At 43.3% G+C, this 23,641-nt stretch overlaps 1 protein-coding gene across 1 annotated transcript in view; it reads left to right on the forward strand.

Annotated features, from left to right (window-relative positions):
* TSHR (thyroid stimulating hormone receptor) overlaps nt 1-23,641 on the forward strand; it is a 618,302-nt gene that overhangs the window by 502,487 nt on the left and 92,174 nt on the right. Inside the window, exons 6-7 of the mRNA XM_086937590.1 lie at nt 9,881-9,958; nt 14,073-14,141. Coding sequence (XP_086793716.1) covers nt 9,881-9,958; nt 14,073-14,141 — 147 coding nt within the window. The remainder of the gene's footprint in view (nt 1-9,880; nt 9,959-14,072; nt 14,142-23,641) is intronic.

The raw sequence follows: 23,641 nt of genomic DNA on the forward strand, positions 1-23,641 counted from the left end.
TCTCCGCGCAGAACAAGACCACAAGAGTTTTCGCAAATCACGTGAAACCTGGCTTTTTCAGCAATAACGAGAGACCACTCACAGTGATCTGAGTATTTCTGCTGGTGCTGTGAGGCCTGCGGGTGATACATGCGCCTAACAAATACCAAATACATACATACATACGTACATACATACATAAATTCAACTTTACAAACTCAACACCTTTCGGAGCGCCCGGCTCCTTGCTCACAAGTATAAATATATTTAAGAAAAATAATTTTGGGAGTGGACGATTAGAATAACAAAACAGAGACAGACTTTAAAGGTCAGCACTTAGCAGACAGTAATAATACAGATACACGGAGTCCCCATATGTGCAATTGTAAGGACTGCATTGTCCAGAATGCTTTGCAGAGGAGTTAAAGCACAGCATTGAATTCAGCTGAGAGCAATTACCATTTGATTAAGACAGAAGTAGAAACGCATTATGGAGCTTTTGAAATATAGATGTAATGAATATGCTTTCCTCCATTAAAAGTTGTTCTAATGGAACTCCTGGGAGTGCGGCATTATTTCCTTTTGTAAATCATATATATATATATTAGGTACTTAAGAGAGGCATAGTTTTGGCTTTGTTCAGTCTCTGTATATAAGAGATATGAATGCACTGTAAGAATGTCAGATGTGTCGGCCTGCCCCGGTATATACACAAATGACTATTTAAATACCACTTTTTAAATTTCTTTTATAGCACTACTCACTGCAATGCAGGATGTCAGAGTACTTTACGTAACATAAACATTATACATTGGCAATAAATCATGGAAGTGTTTAAATCAATGTACCGATGTTACTTAAGACAGTGGGGGATATAAGGTGTCACAAGTCCTTTATAGCTCACTGTGCTATATTAGAAGGATTACAATTTATGAACTGCAAGTTACAAAAGGATCTCTATGTTAAAAGCAGCAACACACATACCTATCTAAATAAAAAATAAAAATCTGTCATCTTCATGTTACATGATGCACTTTGCAATGAAAGTAGTATACAAGGTTAAATTGTCTTTTGCAGTCTGGGACTAGACAACCCACAACTCAGTCTATCAAAAGCATTAACCTTCACCCAACGCTAGATTGCACCAAAAAGGATCACAACAAAATAAAAGAAGAAGAGAAGAAATACACGACTCGTCATTTGTTTATTCATACTCTTTGATGTTTGTTAGCTCAGGATATCTTTTGCATTTATGTTTATAAGATATTGACTTGCTCATACCTATTTGGTTATAGATGGAATGCCTAAACCTTATCCTTTGAGCTTTCCTTATTGTTCACATTACACTTGTCACCATAATAACCATGCGCAATTATCACCCAGCCATCTAATCTTGTTCTTGCCAAATATGTGAGGTCATAATATCTGATGTCATTTCTTGTGAGGTCACTTCCTGTGAGGTTACTTCCTAAGATGCCACATACGATGTGGTGCTGTGATGCCATGCTCTGCAAATAACAGTTGATGGACAGAATGCAGAACAATGTCATACATTCACCCCAGTACAGAGACGTGGGCCTAAATCCATCGTGTTTTTGCTCACAACACCACCCAAGTTCATAGATGGCCATATGCAAATCAGCCTTGACCCTGTGCCTCATGGTGACAGTCCAGCCCGAACTGCCAAGCCATGTCTTCCCTGGACCGGAATCAAGCAACCTAGGACCGGTTTCTGGCTATCAGCCATCTTCAGCCAGGATAGCTTGACTCCAGTGGCGTGGAGAGCACGGGACTCACGTCTGAGCATACCCATCCCACTTAGGGTGACAAATGCAAAAACAACAGTTGATGGACATAATGCAGAACAATATCATACATTCACCCCAGTACAGAGATCTAGGCCTAAATTCATTGTTTTATTGCTCCCCACACCACCCCAGTTCAGACATGGCCATATGCAAATCAGCCTTGACTCTGTGCCTCATGGGAACAGTCCAGCCCGAACTGCCAAGCCATGTCTTCCCTGGACGGGAATCAAGCATCCTAGGACCAGTTTCTGGCTATCAGCCAGAATAGCTTGACTCCAGTGGTGTGGAGAGCACGGGACTCAAGTCTGAGCATACCCGTCCCACTCGGGGTGACAAATGCAAAAACAACAGTTGATGGACAGAATGCAGAACAATATCATACATTCACCCCAGTACAGAGATCTGGGCCTAAATTCATCGTCTTTTTGCACTCCAAACCACCCCAGTTCAGACATGGCCATATGCAAATCAGCCTTGACCCTGAGCCTCATGGGAACAGTCCAGCCCGAACTGCCAAGCCATATCTTCCCTGGACCGGAATTAAGCATCCTAGGACCGGTTTCTGGCTATCAGCCGTCTTCAGCCAGGATAGCTTGATGTCACGTGCCATAACGTCACTTGCTCACTGCCTAACTTGGTTACTCCCCCCACTTCTTTTTTAAGGACTTGTGCTCTGCTTGTTTTGCAGAGATTCTTATTGAACCTGCAGGTCCCAATTTACACATACTAGAGGCCTTATTTATGAAGGACTTGCGCCGCCGATGCGTCAATTTTAACATGGGAAAAAGTCACGCACCGGTGGCGCAAGGCATTCATAAATAAGGCCCTAGGGGGCAGATTTATGAGACCCTTGCGCCACTTTTGCGTCACTTTTAACATGGGAAAAGTGACGCAAAAGTGGCGCAAGGGGCTCATAAATCTGCCCCTAGGTACTTTGGCTAAGTGAGTAAAGATGCTTTAAAGATCTGTGTATAACTGACATGGCATACTGTTTGAATTCTTGCTGGTTTTCACAAAGTCTGTCAGTATTTAAGGTTGCTGAAACAGATTCAGTTGAGTAGCAAAAATACTTATTACTAATTGGCTTAAACATTCGTTTTGTATTGTGCACTGCATACATTGCCATTTCTGTAATTATACCCACAGATAGAAATAAGTGACATTTCACACAAAGCACACACACATTCTTTCATTTACATAACTCGTGTCAAAACACTTTTAAATCTCACTTTATCTCTTGAAAACATGTGAAATGACAACTTTGTACTTTGTTTTTGCTGAATCTAGAAGCAAGGGTCCAGCTGTGATCGGTTGACCGCCAACCACTCCCAGCAGGACGCTCGATTCGGACAAAAGGTATTAGTGAGAACCATTTAATGCTGACTGGGAAGGAAAACAAGAGCCTTCACTACCCCTTTGCTGCAAAGTGAACTGAATGTGCTGAGCGCCCTGGATGTGTCTCATTGTCAGCAGCATTGTGACATATTAAGGAAGATTTAATGAGAATTAATTCCTCGCCATCAGAGAGGGAGGCCTGAATTAGAATGGACTCGAACTCGTTCCCTGCAGGGCTCCTGTATCTCTGCGGGAGGTGTCTTAGTGTTTCAGCCAGGCTACTGGTTATGAATTATTGCATCTCACGCCCACTTAATGCCACTGCTAATTGCTGAAGTGCATCAAAATATGGATGGAGATAGAAAGTTGATGTAAACAAGCAACAAAGACAGTGTTTTTATCTATTACGCCGACGGAGGCTCACTAGCAGGGCTCCTAGCGGATTTGTAAAAATAATTTTATTTATTTCTGCACCATCACTTAAGCACAACATTTTGCACTACTGTATTTTGATTGCTAATTTACTGTGTGTACTGTTTTGCTCAGGCACGATCCCCGTTCCACCACTGAATGATTCAGTTTGATGTGGAGGGATACACCGCCATAGCAGGAAGTGCGATACTCACTCACTTCCGGTTTACAGAGGTTAGCAGTCTAGCTGCTCGCCTCCACAGCTACTTAAACCCCTGATCAAGCTTGTTCCCCGGTTTTCTTGGGACATCATATGCTGAAGGCACGATTCTATGCCTCTCTGTACCAGCGCGACTTACGGCAGCAGACAGTGTTTTTAACTATTATGCCGACGGAGGCTCACTAGCAGGGCTCCTAGCGGATTTTTAAAAATAATTTTATTTTGTTCTGCACCATCACTTAAGCACAACATTTTGCACTACTGTATTTTGATTGCTAATTTACTGTGTGTACTGTTTTGCTCAGGCGCGATCCCCGTTCCACCACTGAATGATTCAGTTTGATGTGGAGGGATACACCGCCATAGCAGGAAGTGCGATACTCACTCACTTACGGTTTACAGAGGTTAGCAGTCTAGCTGCTCGCCTCCACAGCTACTTAAACCACAAGCCTTCCCGGCCGCGCAGCGGGTGCGCTGTTGGCGCGCCGAAGGCGCACCTAAGGCAAGTCCGTCTGCGCCCGTCCGCGCCAGGACCGGGCCCAGGGCCTCTTCCCCTGTGCCATTTACCTCCCACCATCTAGGCGCTCGTATTAGTTATACTTTCGAGCAACTGAAGGAAATCAACACATCAGCACCTATCCCTTGCTGCGTGCTGCCGCCCCCTGCAGCCGGCTACCCGGGTTTATTTACACTGTGTCCTTCATGTACCTCCACACTTCCTGCATCTCGTACCTCCAGTCACTCCCCTCTACCTAAGACGCGCGCCCCCTATCGCGCTGCTCTCATAAACGCGCGCTCCTTACCCAAACATAGTTTGGAAATTTTGGAGCTGATTATGAATCAACAGCTGGACATTCTGTTTATAACAGAAACTTGGGGTGACATATCTTCAGGTCCGGATTTCTGCGCAGCGCTACCGGAGGGTTTCTGTGTAACCAGACTGGACAGACCGTCAGGTAAAGGTGGAGGGCTTGCTATAATCCATAAAGCTCCATACCCTATAAAAACGGAACCTATTCTTGGCCTGAATTGTGAGGCACTTATGTATTCCATTTCCCTTAACAATAATCAAGCGTTTAAATGTACTCTCTTTTACAGACCCCCAGGTCCCCGAAAACGCTATCTTACAGTCTTAGATAAGATTACAGAACCTCTGATTGGGCCTTCGAGCCACACCATTCTAGGAGACTGTAATTTCTACCTAGAATCTCACAGTGATAAAGACACTGCTCAATTTATCACTGATCTCCTAGCGGTTGGCCTACACCAGCTAGTATCAGGTCCAACGCAGCAAGCAGGCCACACTTTGGATGGCCTGTTTACCAATACCACTGACATATCGCTGCTTGAAGAGCTCCCCCTACCTTGGTCAGACCACGCTGCAGTTATCTTCAGTCTTAAGGCTCATGACCCTAATCCGCCACATTTAATCCGAGATTGGAATTATCTAGACACCCCTTTCCTTACCCATACCCATACCTTATCCCCTTGCGAGGCATCCTCTATTCCCACACTAGCCTCTAACAGCTATCAAAAATGGCTCCTGGATTCTCTCAGTGCAGTAGTTCCCACTAAAGCTATCTTTCCCAATCGCTCCACGCCTTCGGTCCCATGGTTCTCGGAGGATCTTAGATTGCAGAGACAACACTGCAGAAACCTAGAGCGACGTTGGCGCAAACATTATAGTATTCAGGACAGACAATGCTATAAAGACACCTTAGCCATCTACAAGCGTTCTATAATCTCTCATAAAAGTGTGTTTTTTCGATCTCAAATAGAGTCTGCCCAGAATTCTGCCAAAAATTGTTTCAAGTGGTTACTACTCTTGCAACGCCTCCAGTATCCCCCTCAATAGAGCCATCTCAAGAGCTTTGTGATTCCTTAGCCGACTACTTTGCCACCAAGGTCACTAATATATTCTCGTCCTTTTCTTCTTTATCCGAAACAGAAGGTCCTTCCCCTCGGTCCTCGTCTACCCTTTTCACTCCATCCTTTCCCCTCTTTCTTCCCGTCATGGCGGAAATCATCAGCAGATTTGTGTCTACTATCAGATCAGGCTCCCCCTTAGATCCCTGTCCAACTTCGGTATTAAATTGCCTCTCTGATGTCATTACCTCACTTCTTAAAGATATCTGTAACTCCATGTTTCACACAGGGGTCTGCCCGGAGATATGGAAAAGAGCAGAGATTAAACCCCTATTAAAAAAAACATCCTCGGACCCCTCTCAGCTAGCAAACTATAGACCCATAGCTTGCCTCCCTTTTCCTGCCAAGATCTTTGAATCCCTTATGAACCACCAGCTTTCGGAACATGTCAACCAACATCATTTATTGGACGACACCCAGTTTGGGTTTAGGCAGGGCCACGGTACCGAAACGGCACTAATAAAAGCAGCAGATGAAATCAGGACAATATTAGACCAAGGCAGGGCGGCGGTCCTAATATTGTTGGACCTATCTGCCGCATTTGACACGGTCGATCATTCCCTCTTGATCGACCAAGTCTCCGTCTTGGAAGTCAACCACCTAGCCATAGATCTTCTGGCCTCCTTCCTTGCCAACCGCACACAATCGGTTAAACTGGGCACATTTTATTCACCTACCTTCACCTTGCCATGCGGAGTACCTCAGGGATCATCGCTAAGTCCGACACTATTTAACATCTATGTGTCAGATTTGGCGAAGGTCATAAAATCTCACGGCCTGAGTTTAACCACCTATGCAGATGACACCCAACTGGTGTTGGCTGTGCACAAGGATGGGGTAGCGGTCGCCTCGAGATTCCAGGAAGGCATGCGAGCCATCAGCCACTGGATGTCGAGGAACTGCTTAAAGCTAAACTCGGATAAGACCGAGGTCATGATCTTTGGCAACCTCTCCCCTGGATGGTCTGACAACTGGTGGCCAAACAACATGGGCCCCCCCTCCAGAACCAGTCACCAAGGTTAGAAACCTTGGAGTCATATTTGACGATAAATTGACATTCCACCATCATGTCAACACTGTGGTCTCCTCTTCCTTCCTGGTTCTAAGGAAAATCAAAAAGCTTCTTCCATAGCAACCAGCAGATGCAGGCAAAACCCTTATTTCTACCCTGGTTTTTTCCAAATTGGATTACTGTAACTCTCTCCTGCTTAACGCCCAGGAACAGGTCCTAAATAAATTACAGTCCATCCAAAATGCTTCAGCCAGGGTTTTACTTTCCACCCCTAAGCATCACCAAATTGCTGCAGGAATCTGGCAATTGCACTGGTTGCGCATCAAATGTCGTATCAAATTCAAGGCGCATTGCACCGCCTATGAAGCAATGCACAACTCAGGACCACATTACTTAAGGAAAGCTTTTGCAACCTACACCCCCAACAGACCCCTTCGCTCATCCCTGACCTGTCTCCTTCCAGTTCCTCGCACCAGGACAGCTTCCTGGGGAGACAGACGTTTTCTAGTGGCCACGGCGAGACTCTGGAACACCCTCCCTTTTTCCATCAAGACCAGCCCTACGCTTATCGTTTTTAGAAGACAATTGAAGACCGGGCTTTTTGATCAATGATCTCCTTCAGTGGACCATGTCCTTTATTAATCCTAGGCGCCGAGACACCTTCGGGTATTTGCGCGTCATACAAATCTATAAAACATAAACATAAACAAAGAGATAAGGTCCACGAGATAGAATAGGTTTAAACTCTTGGCTTTAGTACCTTGTGTTTGAACCACTACATCACTGCCTGCCTTTTGAAACCATATTTTATATATATTTTATATATTTTAACCCCCTGTCTTAGCATCTGGTTTTGGAACTTCTGTCCAAATGCCTGGCCTTTACGCATCTGCCTTATTGCTTGATTATGACTGTGGTGGTGTGTGAGCGGGGCCGCCACTCCACCGCTCACTCCCACAACGCCAAAGCCATGTGAACACCTTGTGCCAGATTACGAGTTTTCTTGTATCTTGTGGGAGGTTCTTCAGCAGTCCCACGCCAGTGCCTATGAAAAATGTGCTGCAGTGGGAGCTCCAAAGGCAGTACCTGCATGGCATGGAACTAGGGTGCATGCAGACAGGGAGCCTAATCTGTGCCTCCCTGCATGCATTTTCATGCACAGGGGACATAGGGGGCCCTGTAGGACCCCCTTTCTTTCCCAACAACCAGGATCTTCATGGCAGAGGGAAAAGTCATAAAATGCTTGGCGGTGCCACACCAGTACCGCCAAGCATATTGCTTCCCCAGACCACCGCGCGTATCCTTGGTGGTTGTGGCAGTCCCATGGTGAATGCTGCACCACCGCAGGATTAGCAGTCCTATGGACCTCCAAACTCGTAATCTAGCACTTAGTACCTGCATTGTATATGGCTTTGAAGTCTTTGTTTTGGTAGAGGCATTTCAAAATTTGCACTAGTTCTCTGCATTTTAAAAGTCTAAACTTAAGCTTTGAAATACTTTTCAAAGACAAAAGATTAATGTAACACAAAGCAGTGCAAAGTCTTGGAAGGGTATTTACTTGATAGCACAGTAGGTCTTTTGCACTGTAAAGGTGCTCTTTTCACTGAACTAATGGCACTTTGTGCTGCTTGCACCACATTGCAGACCTGCGTGAGCACCCACAGTTTTGAGGCAAAGCCTGATCTACTAAGATAGCCAGACCAGAATTTCCGTCAAAAGCTGGCAGTAACAAGGCACGTGCCACGCAATGCATGTGTGCTGCTCTGCACAGCACACTTGCCATCTGTGGAATGTTTCAGAAACTGTCTAGACATAGGATTTTGTTCTGAAATGGTATGCTTTCAATGCAAATCTCATGCTAGACACACCTCTGTTGCAAATATTTTGTGTGGTGCTAGGTAGTTGTAATAGTATGCAAGCACAGGAAATAACAGCAGCCCATTCGTAGTAAATAGGAGTCTGAGCTACTGTCTCTCTCTCTTGGGCAATGCGTTGCAGCAACTTTGGTTGCTTTACAGCATTGTGCAGAAAATATAATAAACCTGACCCTTGAGCCTAATTTAGAGCTATGAAAGTCCTCTAGATTATCAATTTCAAGCACAGACCACACAGTTTATTAAACTCCTGTCTTAGACCATTGGTTTCACACAGTTTTTTGTAAACTTAAAAAAGAAGCAGGCAAAGAGTCGGCAAAGAGTCATTCTAAATAAGGAAGTAGGCAAGGGTAAATAGCACTTTGTTATGCAGTGTGTAACTTTGAGCCAATGTAGTGCTACTAGGGTGTAATTTCACAGATTTGCACAAGCACTAAGGGGCATATTATCAAGACGGCGTTAACATTATCGCCAGTTTAGCGGCAGAAAACTGCAGCTAAAGCGGCGATAATGGCCTTGATAATATGCCCTGGAGAATTCCTATAGAAGCCCATGTTCACATCAGAACATGGACTTCTATTGGAATTCTCAAGGGCCTATTATCAAGCCCATTATTGCCGCTTTAACAGTAATTTTCTGCCGCTAAACCGGTGATAATTTTTAACGCCTAATTTTTAACTTGATAATATGCCCCCAAGATAGACAGACCAGTCTTTGTATCAAAAACTAATGCCTGCAAGGAGATATGTTTTTATTTCTCCAAGTTTTCCACAAATAGCACGTGTGCTGCGCTGGACAGCAGATATACAATGTGTGGAATGTTTCAGAACTTGTCTAGGCATAGGAATTTGTATTGGAAGGGTACGCTTTCAGTCTGAATCTTATTCTAGACATCACTCACACTCCTCTGCTCTGCAAACTGTTTCAGACCATTGCTCTTCCCATTTGTTTTTGTTGGAGCTGTAGTAAGGAAACAGACACTGAATCATGCTAAGTAAGGAAATAAGCAAAGGTAAATCCTGAGTCTGAGACCGCACAGGAAATAGGCTAACCCTCTAGACAGGGTGGGCCTTACCTGCCATCAACTTCTTCTCCTCAACATCATGCTGGTGCAGAGCTTTGAAATGTGTACTCCAAGGCCTGGCTTCGTTTGTTTGCTTGTGTGAATGAGGTCAGGGTTGGAGGTAATTGAAGGTGAGGGTCCTACATGAACATCACTGCAATGTTTGTATTTATAGTGTTAACCGTCTACATGTCAACCGCGCAGCTTCGCTACAAGGTTAGGGTTCTAAGGTTCTCCTTTTAATTTTTACAGGGAAATTGCTGATAACCCTTACATCACTTCCGTCCCGGCCAGTGCATTCCATGGTCTGTGCAATGAATCTCTCACGCTGTAAGTACTGGGTCTGGGTCTCACAACTTGACATGGCCAGTTTGATCTCAATTATTGTGAGGGCCTTAGCATTTGCTTTTGAGGGATCAATTTATCTGTTTGACAAGATGAACTTTTCAGACTTGTATCTATGCAAATTCGGGCAGTGGCGGCCGGCATTAATCGTGGTTGGGTGGTGCGGGGGGTTGCACGGGAGGGGGATTTTTATTTAATAATAAATAAATAAAAAATTTACCTGTCCGCCGGTCAGTGTCTGCGCCTTCTCAGTTCCTGCCTCCGGCAGGAACAGGAATCAGGCAGCTTCCCTCTCTCCTCTAAGCCAATCACAATACTGCAATGGCAGCATTGTGTTTGGTGGGGATGCCGCCTAGCCAGGGGCATACTAGGAGGGCATGTTCTCCATGCAGGCTGCATTGAAGTCTGCATGGAGAAAGGGAGAGTGCACATGACTGGTTTGGGTGGCCCCAGAGGGCCGGCCAAACAGCAATTGCACCCTCAGTAGTGGGCACACAACTCCTTCCCTGCTTGCAGAGCAGCCCCGCCCACCCGCAACAAAACATGAAATGGTAATAACGGGATGTTAATACCATTTTATGTTTCTGCTTTTTGCACTAGAAGAAAGCAGTGGGGCGACGCTCCTCCGACCTAGTGGAGGAACCACCCCTGCATTCGGGACACCCACCTGGTTACAGATTGGGACTTTACCCCTATTTAAAAGAACATAACATAATCAGCTATTGGCAGTAGCAACTGGTGCTGTGGAAGAGTGGCAGGGGAAAAGGGGCTGGGGGGGAGACAAAATGAAATTAAAAAAGTAATAAAACTCACCGGCAGCCGGCCGAGCTGCGCTCTTCTGCTCCTCTTCTTGCAGGCACAGGTTCCCAGACTCCACTTCGGCCAATCCTGATGCTGCTCTCATGTCTTGAGAACAGAGTCAGGATTGGCCTGAGCACCGAGGATTTGCGCTCCCAGGGAGACTGGGAGCCTGTGCCTGCTCTCTCCAACCCAACAGCGCACCTGGGTTGGAGATAGCTTCAGTGCGCATGATGGTTTGGCCTGCCTGAGTCGGCTGGCCAAACTGTCATATGCACTGACAACAGTGCCCACGATTCATCCTGTCATCCCCCACGGCCTCACCCCCAAAAACTCGTCTGGAAAGAAAAAAGAAAACGTATTTATTATCATTTTATTTTTCCTTTCCTGCCATTTTTAGGCAGCAGCCAGGAGGGTGGGGACGCTCCTCCACAATAGCGAAGAAGCCGCGGCTGGCTATTGGGGTCCTGGAAAACCTGTTTACATGATCGAGCTCAAGGCTCCCAAAAGAAATTACACTAGAACCAGGGCACAATTTTGGTGGAATCTTGGCGCTGTGTGAGGGATGGGGGGCTGCTGTGACTGCACTACAGGAGTTGAGATCGGCATACTATTATGCTCCTGGCCTTTACCCTCAAGCGCTGGAGAATAATGTGGTGAGGGGCAGTGCAGCTGAGCAGTTTGCGAAAGCCGTTTTCAGCCGATTTTGTTACAGGGAGCCGATATTGCCGACCCCAGTAACAAAAACAGCCCCCCCAGGGACCCAATACCATCCCCCACCCTAACGGCCCACCAGGGAAATGTCCAGTGCCTGCTATGGCCAGTCCGGCCCCCTGCTCATGCTGCTTTAGTAGATTTGGCTTCTCTTGGAATTCTATGGTTGGTTGCACTGTTCCCACCACGTTACACCCCTTTGAATGCATTAGCATGGGTTTGGTGCTACACAATGCAAAGACTTTTGGCGATGCTCTCACATCAACTTTTGGTGCAAAAAAACAGCAGAAAGTTGATTGGCACTGCCATTTGACACACTTTGGGCCAGATGTAGGTAAATTAGATTTACCGATTTTTAATTACCGAATTTTACCGATTCGGTCATTTAAAATCGGTAAATCTAAAGGGTAGATATGTGGGTATTTCCAGATGTGGAAATACCGAATCTGTAACAATCGGTATTTACCGATTCTGTAAATACAGAATCGATATTTCCCATTGATTCCTATGGGCTTTGAAGCCCATAGGAATCAATGGGAAATACCGATTCTGTATTTACAGAATCGGTAAATACCGAATTTTGCAAGGGTGCAGGGGGTGTCACTTTGACACCCTCTGGCACCCCACAAATAGGCATGTGCGCCATGTGGCACACAGACATGCCCTAAGGGCATGTCTGTCTGTCACATGGCTAGGTGTGCATGCACACATGTGCATGCACACCTGAATTCGGTATTTACCACACAATAGGATTGTGTGGTAAAATACCGATTTTGTAGGGCCTTTGGGACTCAGAAGAGTCCCACCTACATCTGAGATTTACCGAATCGGTAAAAATACCGATTCGGTATTTTACAGAATCGGTAAATTTACCGAATCGGTAAATTTACCGATTCTGTAAAATTGTGCCCCTACATGCCAATTCTTGTATACCGGTCGGTAACGGCCGAAAATACCGATTTTTGGCCGTTACCGACCGACCTACATCGGGCCCCTTGTGTTGCCAAGTTCAAGTTCTGGTTTGCATCGCATGAATGCCCACATTAATATATAGTAAATCTGTAGCAGTGGTGCCTAGGACAAAGGCAAGGGGACTGTTTTATGCATCATCCTGTGCTCTGCAGACAGAAGTGTGACACTAAGGGCATCATTTATGAAAAGTATTGCATTGCTGCGTGAAATCACTGATGCAATACTTTTCAGTGCGTCTTCCATGAAACACTATGGATGGCCATATTTAATGTGCGGCTCACCATGTTGCAAGGAATGAAAGATACGCTAAGAATCCTGGCGCATCTGTTGGTGCAAAACCCATGCATTGCTGGAGTTGTGTCGTAATCATGATGCAACTTCAGCAATGCAGGGGGAGGCTTATTCCCATTGCACTGTGTCACCCTTACGCCTGCTGTGAGGCAAGTGTAAGGTTGTAACGCAGTAGCATCCTAGAAGTGGTACAGTGAAATATGATAGATTTCACTACGCCACTTTTACAAGGCTTTTTCATGTGGGAACTCCCACCCTGCATACATTATACCTGCATCACGTATAATGTAGTGCAGGCATTTTACAAAGGGACACATGTGCTTAGATGCGTCACTTTGTTAAAATGATGCAAAGTGTTGCATTATTTACGCCGCCGCCGTACCATAAAGAGTGATACAATGGTGGCGTAAAAGTGTTGCAAACCTTCATAAATAAGGCCCTAAATCCAATACCTCCATTGCCAATGCTTGGACTTCTTCATGGGTGTTAGGGGAGAAGACGGTGGACCTGATGTCCACAAGGCAGATGTGGGGTTTTTGACTCTACCATTGCTGCCATATTCACCTGGGGACAGAGGTCCTGATTCATAAAAAAATGCAAATCATCTTTAATGGGTTTCCTCCTATGTTTTGAAAAGATCTGTGTCTTTTTTCATTCACAAAGATTTCCAAAATGATGTAGCAATCGTCGGTTTTCAGAAGCACTCCTGGAAAGAAAATTGTGAATTTCTATTTGCTCACATGCTAAGGCATTTCTGCTTTCATAAATATTCATAGTATATATGTACATTAGTGTAGTTGCACTTGTTCATTATTTTTCGACACTGGAATTTTTTTAAAATACTCCTCTGTCTACTTAGAAGACCTTTGTAATTGCTCTCTCGTTCAGCTGGCCCTCCATGGATGGTCCATACCTGGGGGGTTGTTGGCCAGAATGTTGAAGTCACAATATCCACTTGCCAAAGTATTGTTACAAAAATATTTACCAAAAGAATATCGAGAAGGTAAGTTTATACATAGTTGAGTATACATCTGGTTTTATTAATGCTGCATAAATGTGCCTTTAAGATATATACACCATCAAGGTACCTACCTACATGTGGCATTTCATATGGCATACCCATACTAACCTAGGTAAACCTACCTTCTCGATATGCTGGTTGTTGATTTTTTTACCACACTATTTTAGCGGGTCGCTATAAAACATTGATATTCTGATAGTAAACCTTACTAGGAGTTTGAGCAGCCCACAGATGCCACCAAACATATATGAGCTGCCCAGTTAAAGTGGTAACCTATGCTCATTTTGCTCTTATGTATTGCAGGAAACTTTACAACAATGGTTTGATCCGGGTTCAAGGCCGCGCTTTTAATGGTTCCAAACTGGATGCATTGTGAGTATTAACCTTTGTAGAATTGCTTATATCTAAATGTGATACTATCATTTGCATTTGAAGAAAGTTTCCTTTTACAATGTTAGTATTTGCAATGACAAAGGGCCTGATTCACAAAGGTAAGCTTACACTATTTTTTAAGTTTTCAAATGTTTGCTATTTACAAAAGTGTTTTACAAGTAGCATCTTTATGACAGGCGAGTCTCCGCAAATAAGAAAGATGAGGCAGTTCTTTTTAAGTGCAGGGGCTCTGCAGTTGTAAAGATACTACTCGTAAAATACCTTTGTGAATAGTAAACAATTGTAAACTTACACAAAAGTGTAGGTTTACCTTTGTGAATTAGGCCCAAAGACGTTTGACAGAACTTTGGAATTATAGGAAATAAAATGCACAAGAATATGCATATTAACACCATCAACGCTTATGGTTTCCCCCCCCCCCCTGCGCTGAAAATCTGTAATTCCCACTAATCATGACGAGCTCAGCTCGGCATGAGTGTACGAGAGGTGTACCTCATGACGAGCTGAGCTCGTCATGAGCATCGAAGGTGTTAAAAACCAAGATAGGATACGAAATACATGTCAAAAGCAAAGCACGACCTAACATCTGAATAGCTGCATTCAAGACTGAGCGATTGCTTTTATAAATGAGTAAAATTAGATTTTTGTACAGTGCACCCTGTAAACTAACTCGCCGGATGTCACTTGTTGAAAAATGTCCATTTATGTGCACTGGGTGATGGAACTCCCTACGACTGTTTTCACTAGTAAACATTTACTCATACTGAGTCAAGCGAGAAATGGGGTATTCATTGTCCATGCTTAGGCAATCATTTACCTTTGTAGATAAAATTGGTTGATCCCGGTGTATTTGGTAAACCTGCAAGAAAGTTGCTTACAATGGCTTACAGTGGAGAAGTGTGGCTCACTGGTTAGAGGAGGCAGACCTCGAAACAGAGGTCAGCCCGGGACCAGGGTTCAATTCCAGGCTCTGCGGGGTCTTGAGTCCTAAAATGTCCATGGACTCGACAATTCTCACTCCGGTGCCTACTTGATTCACGGGTTCACATTCTGCGACTCTGGGCAATAGCTTGCTTAATCTCCACAACGGCCCCTCGCGGCGGAATGCCTGGCTTTCACCTTGCAGATACCCTGCCGGGGTTATCTCACAGGGGAATACCAGGACGGGTTCCCTAAGCAAGCGCTTAGAAACTGCTCGGTGATTTGCGCTATATAAATTCATGTACATGTACATTTACATTTACATGGTCTTTAGGGGCTTATTTACTAATCTTTCATGCAGCACAGGGCTGTAAGCAAAATTTCTACGCATCTGTGCACGAAAGGGAGAGAGCAGATTCCCCCTTGTATGACTTTTAAATATTACTGAAGCCTTTGTGTTGTCCTTGTGTCGCCTTGCTTGACGCACTAATTAAGTTGCAAGTTCTAAATAGGAGGACATGGACCCACCCAGGGTAGTGACCGATTACAGCTCGACATTGGACAGTTTGTAGGCCAGCATATTTTCCAGGCTGCCAGGCAGACCACTCCAATAGCACAGTATATCAATTGTCTTCCAAAAACAACAAAGTTCAAGCCTCAAACAAAACTTCCCTTCCCATTTTCGACATTGACATCAGGAATGCACCTCAAGCTAACAATGAATTTGTTAAATGAAGGAGTGATGCGATTTGCTGGAGCGTGCATTTTACTACCTGAGTTTATGAATCATTTATTAATTGTAACTTATAAACTTTCCTTTATGAATAATTACTGGTCAGGCATTTTTTAACCGTTCAATTACAGTTATCTGTACCATGCAAAAAGTACATTTGCTCACGCCACCTGGTGAGTTTTAAAGATTTGTTGGGAGTTGTTTGGCATGTAGTATAAAATGGATGCTGATAGGGAGCCCTCAAAGCATAGGCCAAGCAAGCAAAGATAGACCGGTGACGCCCTGGTGAAGGGATTCAGAGGTATAGCATGAATTAAGAAAACGTCCTATGCATGCTCTTGTAATACATAGAGTTTGAAGGTTTGAAAAAAAGAGTAATAAAATACATTGTAAAAGAAGCTAATATGAGGTTTCTTTTAGTACTTTAGTGGAGGAAATCGAGGGAGTTTAATTTTTATTATTTACATGAATTTTATTTCAAAGGAAAGGAGAAACGATTACATTCTTTTAGGATTCGCTGAAAAGCTTATCTCGCTTTCCATCAGCATCAGAGATGGAGTCCTTGACATGGAAACATGATGATGTCACAGCTGCAGCATTGTGATGTCACGGAGCTCAGGGGGCATGCAAACATTGGGTGCTAAGCAGGGGAAAGCTACCACTAAGGTTTAGCCATCTTTCTGTGTGTTGAGAATTTCTTTTGGGGCAAAAGGAACTTTATATTCTGTGGCATACATAACTAGATCGGGCACAACATATTTCCACTGGGTCTCATGCTCCTTCTATCTCCACCCCCTTTGACCAGTGAATAAATGGACTGTCCTACGCTGTTTGTTATGTCATGATGATGGGATGAGTTCTACATTGTGACATATTCCGAGTATAAAAGGCTGTTCACCAAGAGGCTGCAGCACTGGAGACTTGGGCTTCAGCCGGAGCTAACCTCTGCTGTCAATGAGGACATTGCAAGCCTACTATCTGCCAGGGAATGATCCTGATCTCCCGCAGAAGAAAATGGCGATGTTCCATATGGGTGAAGGTGAGTAACAAAACAGATGAAGATAAAAATTACCAACTTTGTTAAATCCCACGTGATAATTCCCGTTCTACCCTGAATCTCCAAATGTCTTCATCACAAGCTCATAAACACTCACTCGGTTCATTCCGAATTTGCATTCCACCCCGAGTTTGCCTCAACCAAATCTTTCCTGCAATATGTAAGCCCACGTCATTTCCTTTTCCTAACCTGCCTATCTCCTACACACCTCTCCACTGTACAGCATTCCTTAGTTTCTCTGATTCATGATTTCAATCAATCACCCCCTTTTCTATCATCACTCTTTTTAACCACTTACTTTATGCATTTGTATCGATCTCGTGTTCCTATGTCCTTCCTTGACTCTTTAAATCCATCAATCATCTTTCTTACCTAGACATCAGCTTTTCTGAATTAAATAGCATCCTTTCCCTAAAAGTTTTTCTTGTTTTTTTTTCTGTTAATCAATTTAATACTCAAGGGTTATGTTACATTAAGGATATTGTAGGCAGCTGATTTGGAGCACCACCACAAATGGCCAGAAGAGGGCCTAGGAGTTACAAATGGCTACAAAGATTGATATATTTCTTGAGGGAAGGGAGTGCACATATGGCAAACGTAATTTTACAAATGCACAAAAAATATAAAGTGTGATGTTGCTTGCCATCTGCAAATCCAGTAATCTACTATTTTACAGCAGTTGTACTTTGGGTCCTGGTCAGATGAGTTCCTTCTCATAAGAATGGTGTTTGTTTTGCCTGCTTTTTTAAGTTTTTAGTCAATAGCATTATATTTTCTGCAGCATGGCATGGGAGAGAGAGAGAGAGAGAGAGGGAGTGAGAGAGAGAGGGAGAGAGAGAAAAAGAAAGAGAGAGAGAGAGGGGAGGGAGGAGGGATAAGGGGGAGGGTGGGCGGGGAGAGACGATATTTAAAAGGGGTACATAGCTACTTCCAGGACCATCACTTTTACACATTTAAACATTTTGTGCAAAAAATAAACATATATCTTTACCTCTACCCCCAAACACAGTCTATGACTAAGGATCACACAATACAAGCAGCCCACACTTGGTAATGAGGTGACATATTGTAGAGGAAGGCCCCCCTGAAAGGGTGTTAAAATAGGGACATTATAGAAAAATGATGACAATGAGAAGCTTCATTCAACTCCTGTTGAGGGAGTTAATTGGTTCCTGTACCCGCATGCCCTGCTGAGTTACTGTGAAATATCAGTTCGCATGAACAGAAGACGAGGGCAGTGCTTAATTTGTAATATTGTACGTGCCAGGGCTCTTCTCAGGAGGTCACTTTAGCTGGCACTACCCAAATCCCGTCAATGGTGCCAACACTACTACTACTAACCATCACACTCCTACTAGTGTGGCAATTTGGACTATTCCATCCCACAAAGCTTGAAAATGGCTGGGGCAGCTGATTTATTAATGTGCAATGAATATAGAATAGTAAGTACTCTGTAGATGAGCTCACCTCAAAAATAGACTAACAGAGCCACCAGTTCCAGGGCTCTTTTCAGGAGGTCAGTGTAGCTGGCACTACCCAAATCCCGTCAATGGTGCCAACACTACTACTAACCATCACACTCCTACTAGTGTGGCAATTTGGACTATTCCATGCCACAGCGCATAAAAATTGCGTGGTCAGCTGATTTAATTAATGTGTAATGCTTAGCGAATAGTAAGCACTCTGTAGATGTGCCCACCTCAAAAATAGACTAACAGAGTCACCATGTGGGTTACTGTCATAAAGAATAGTATTGTCAATTAGGTGCTGGTGCAGAACACCAGAAAACATCAGCTCAAATTAAGCACTGCACGGTGCACAATGTTTACAACTTGCATGATGCACTGCCATAGATGTACTCTTTTGCTTAGGCTGAAAATATGAAATTCACTGTAACATTTTGCCCCATATCCACTACTGTTGTAGGATAATGGGGCAGTAGCTACCCCCTAGTGATGCTAAATGGCACCTTCTTAACAGCCTTTATCTGTAGAAAAGTTATAAAATCAACCCTCTTGGGTGGTAAATTGTATTGTTTGCTATTCTGTCCATAAAAAACAAAAAAAATTATTTATTTTCACCCAAAGCCTACAATTAAAGAAACAAGCCATGTCCAGAATAATAAAACAGCTACATATTTTGCAAATCCTCCTTAAGGTAACCCATTCTCCCTGAGCTGAATGAAGGAGTGAGAACACCCACTGTTCACTTTATTCCCAATGGGTTTAGTAGTGTGAGTCATGTACCTCTGCCTTGCTTCAACAGAGGTCAAATTTCGAGCTGTGTGAAATTTACAACACTCTGTAATTGCGGGGTGCGATTAAATTCTCATCCTTGGATACAGTTTACAGATCAAACCTGCTGGAATTGAAAATGGGGAATTGACCAAGCAGTAAGCAGCAACATTTGGATGTTTTTCCCCAAAAGCATGGAATATGTGCAATTTATTTCACCTGATTATTTCCTAAATCCTTGGTGCATCATTTTAGCGGGTGCAAACAATTGCACCTTCTCTGTGACCCACTCATTTAAGGGCCATAATTGCTTGTCTGTTGGTTATGTGTTTGTTTGTTTCTTTCTTTTTTGATATGTGGCGGATTTTGAATCAAGATGTTGCAGCTTATGGCCCACTAATTGCCTGATAATCTTACCATGATGCAGTACTATACAGAGTAATAGAACTAAAGTTATGTTATGTTACTACATTATGTTACGTTACGTTAAGTGGATCTGCATTGCGTAGTTTATCACCCATGAGGGTATCCAGGTGCTGGAGCAGCAGTGTGAGCCAGGCCATGCTCCTAGTTGAACAGCCCGGTCTAAAGTTTCTCGCAGAACTTGAGGATTGGAGTAGCAGTTCTGAAGTGTTTTTTCCAATTTTGGTGGCGATGTAGGAGAAGGCGCACCCTCTTGCTTGCTTCTGCGGATGTGCTGGATTCATGCAAGGGATAGAGAGGTGGAGCGTAGTTTTCTGGAGGGTTGGTATAGTTGTAGCCGGTCATTGAGGCTAGCTGGTCCTGTGTTGTGGAGGGCCTTGTAGGCATGGATGAGCAGCTTTAACTTGTAACAGTTCTGGATGGGTAGTGCAGTTTATGAGGTAGGGAGTGATGTGTGAGCTTCTAATGACATCTAGGATGAGTCTGGCAGCAGTGTTTTGGATGGTCTGGAGTCTTTGCATGAGTTGTTTGGAGATGCAGAAGTAGAGTACATTGCCGTTGACGAACTTTTTGGTGATGAGTGTTTAGGTGGCCATGAGTCTTGTGTGCATGCGTAGCCATTAAAAATGTTGTGAATCAATATAAGGATGTGGCAGCAGGATGTGATCACAGCATTGACCTATTTGTTCATCATGAGTTTGTCATCAAGGATGATGCAGAGGTTTCCGGCATGGTCTGTTGGGATGGGGCAGGGGACTCAGGTCAGGTGGCAACCAAGAGGTGTTTCATGGGGAGTTCTTATTTCAAAGATCAGGATCTCTGTTTTGTGTGTTGAGTTTGAGGCAGTTCTATTGCATCCAGTTGACCATGTTGGACATGCAGGCTGAAAAGTTTGTCCTGGTTGTGTTGTTCATGGTGAGGCAGTGTATGAGCTCAGTGTCATTGGCATAGGAGACAATGTTCATGCTGTGGGTTCTTATAATGAGGGCCAGGGGTGCCATGTATCCATTGAACTGGGTTGAGCTGAGAGAGGAGCCCTGGGTGACTCCACAGGCAAGCTTATTGTGTTCAAAGGGGAAAGTGGAATCATTGTGTCCTGTTGGAGAGGAAGGTGGTGATCCAGCTCAGTACCAGCCCTTGGATACCTAAGCCCTGGAGTTTAGCGATGAGGGTACCATGGGAGGTGGTGTTGAATGCCGCCGGGAGGTCGAGAAGGATGTGGGCAGTGGTTTCTCCTCTATCCATGAGGGACTGGATGTCATCCATTGTTGCTAGGAGGGAGGTTTCTGGGCTGTATTTGCTGCGGGACTGTAGTATTGAGTCCACTCAATATTTAGTAGGAAAGTAGGTTTATTTGAAGAAAGCACAGGAGCAAGGTAGGGTACAACCTACACAGGACTTCTTCCCAGCAACTGTCACACACAGAAGCTAGGAAAGGAATCCTGTGACATAAAGGAACACTTAAGGCAAAACAATTCCAAGTATAAATTAAAGGGGCAACACGACACATCTTCTTCCTTATGAAAAAAAACCAAAAAAAACAAAATAATTCAACAAACAAAATCTCGTAACCATATGGGTTTGGAACAAACAGGTTTCTTACCAATAACAGGATTCTCAAAACAATTGGAATCTTTAACAGTGGTGTTGTTGTTGCTACGATTAGAAGAACCGCAATCATTAGCATGGTGAACATCATTAACATCATCTGGAACAACTTCACTATTAATACTGTCACCAATAGAGATGCCAATAGGAACAGATGTATTTTCAGATGGAGCTGAAACATTTTCAGAAGAAGCGGAAATATTTTCAGAAAATTGAAAACCACCATGATCCTCTTTTTGAACAATAGGAGGACTTAGCGAGATGTTAGGTAAATTTGTAGAATTCACAGTGTAAGAATTTTTATTCCCTTTGTACATAGCAATTCTCTTTAAATTCCATACTTTACCATCACTTAAAAGGACAGCATTGCGTAGAACTTTCTTAATCATTAAAGGTTTAGAAAACTGAGAATCACCCTTGCGAACCTTCCATGGTTTTTTAACTTTAACCAGCATTCCAGCTTCAACTTTTGTGGAACCAGAAGCAAATTTATTGTCGAATTCCTTCTTGTATTGGAGATGTTTTCCAATAATATTGTCTTTAACTTCATTCATACAGATATCTAAACAATCTTTTTTATGCAACCAATTAGGATTATACTTAGTCCTAGCAACACGGCCTCTCATAATTTCAAAAGGTGACATCTTTAATGCATCATGAATATTGGTTCTATAGGACCAAACAGCTTTGTAAACACCAACTTCCCAATCATCTCCTTTCATAATGGCAAGTTGAATAGCACTTTTCAAGACTTTATTGAATCTCTCGCATAATCCATTACCACTCGGATTATATAATGAAGTGGTTTTATGGATTATACCTGTCCTGTCAAAATAAGATTTAGTCAGTTTAGATAAGAACTGGACACCATTGTCACTGATAATTTGCGTAGGAAGACCTTCCTCCATAAAAACTCTATCAATAAACTCTAAGACTGTGGCTGAGTCGACTCTGTTCACAATGGTAATACAGGGCCACCTTGAAAAAATATCAATGATAGAAATCACAAATTTCTGACAAACACCGATAGGTCCCATAATATCCATAGCAACAGTATGCCAAGGACCATCAGGAACTATAGGTACACACATGTCTGGTTTCAAAGTATTGAGAACTTTATCAGAGTTGGAACAAACAACACATTCCCGTACCATTCTTTCAGACATGACATCAATACCTGGCCACCAGTACCATTGTTTGATATTTTGCTTGGTTTTAACAATACCACAATGATCCTTGTGGCATAACCCTAAAATGGAGTCTCTCAACGTTACAGGGGGAACAGCTTTATCACCCCGAAAAATTGTGTTTTCCAAAACAGTGAGTTCATTCCTGACCTCCCAGAATGGTTTAAGGTCAGAGGATAACTTACTTTTCTCTATCCACCCATTGCGAATAAAAGAAACAACAGAAATCAGAACATTGTCCTTAACATACTCTTCAGTCCAAACTTTTTTTCCGATGCAAAAAGGATTATCATCATGAATAAGGGCAACTTGAAAGGAATCCCATTCATTAACTGCACACTCTTGCAAGTCTGAGGGCATGCGCGAAAGAAAATCAGCAATAACATTGTTTTTGCCTGGAAAATAAACAATTTTGATTACAAAATCTTGTAAGCGCATGGTCATCCTAGCAATTCTAGCAGTGGCATTGTAAAGGCCTTCAGTGGAGAGAAGTTTGGTAAGGGGTTTATGATCAGTTCTGACTACACAACTTTTGCCCCATACAAAACTCCGAAAATGTTCTAAGGACCAGACAACTGCAAGAGTTTCCTTTTCAATGACAGAAAATTTGCTTTCAGGAACTGAAAGAGCCCTGGACGCAAAGGCGACAATGTGTTCTTTCCCAGAATTGTCAATTTGTGAAAGAACGCTCCCCAAACCTTTATTACTGGCATCGACCGTAATGACAGAATCAAGGTCTAAATCAAAAGGGGACAACACTGGGGCATTGATGATATCTGATTTAATACTATTAAATTCATTCTCACAAAGGGCGGACCACTCAAATTTGACCTTACTTTTCAAAAGTTGTCTAATATTAAAAACCTTACTAGAAAACCCTTTAACAAATTTAGAGTAGAATTCTACCATACCGAGGAATGATCGGACATCATCCTTGCTGGTCGGAGAGGGTGCTTCCTTAATGGCGTCAACGAGTTTGGGTTTAGTTGAAACACCATCAGAACATAGAACATGACCTAACTAAGTTACGGATTTGACTCCAAAATGACATTTGGAAAACTCAATGGTTAAACCTTTACTATCCAGAATATTAAGAACCTCTTCAAGAATGGAATTGTGCTCTGATTCATATTTTCCATAAACTAAAATATCGTCCTGGAAAAATTTAATTTTAGGATGTTTGCCAAATAATTGGTGCATAATACGTTGGAAAATGGCAGCAGCAGAGGCTAAGCCAAATGGCATCCTCTTAAATTGAAAACAACCCATAGGGGTGATGAATGCAGTGAGGTGCCTGCTATCATAATCCAAGGAAA

The sequence above is a fragment of the Lissotriton vulgaris genome, chromosome 9 (genome assembly GCF_964263255.1).
Source record: "Lissotriton vulgaris chromosome 9, aLisVul1.2, whole genome shotgun sequence".
Taxonomy (NCBI): domain Eukaryota; kingdom Metazoa; phylum Chordata; class Amphibia; order Caudata; family Salamandridae; genus Lissotriton; species Lissotriton vulgaris.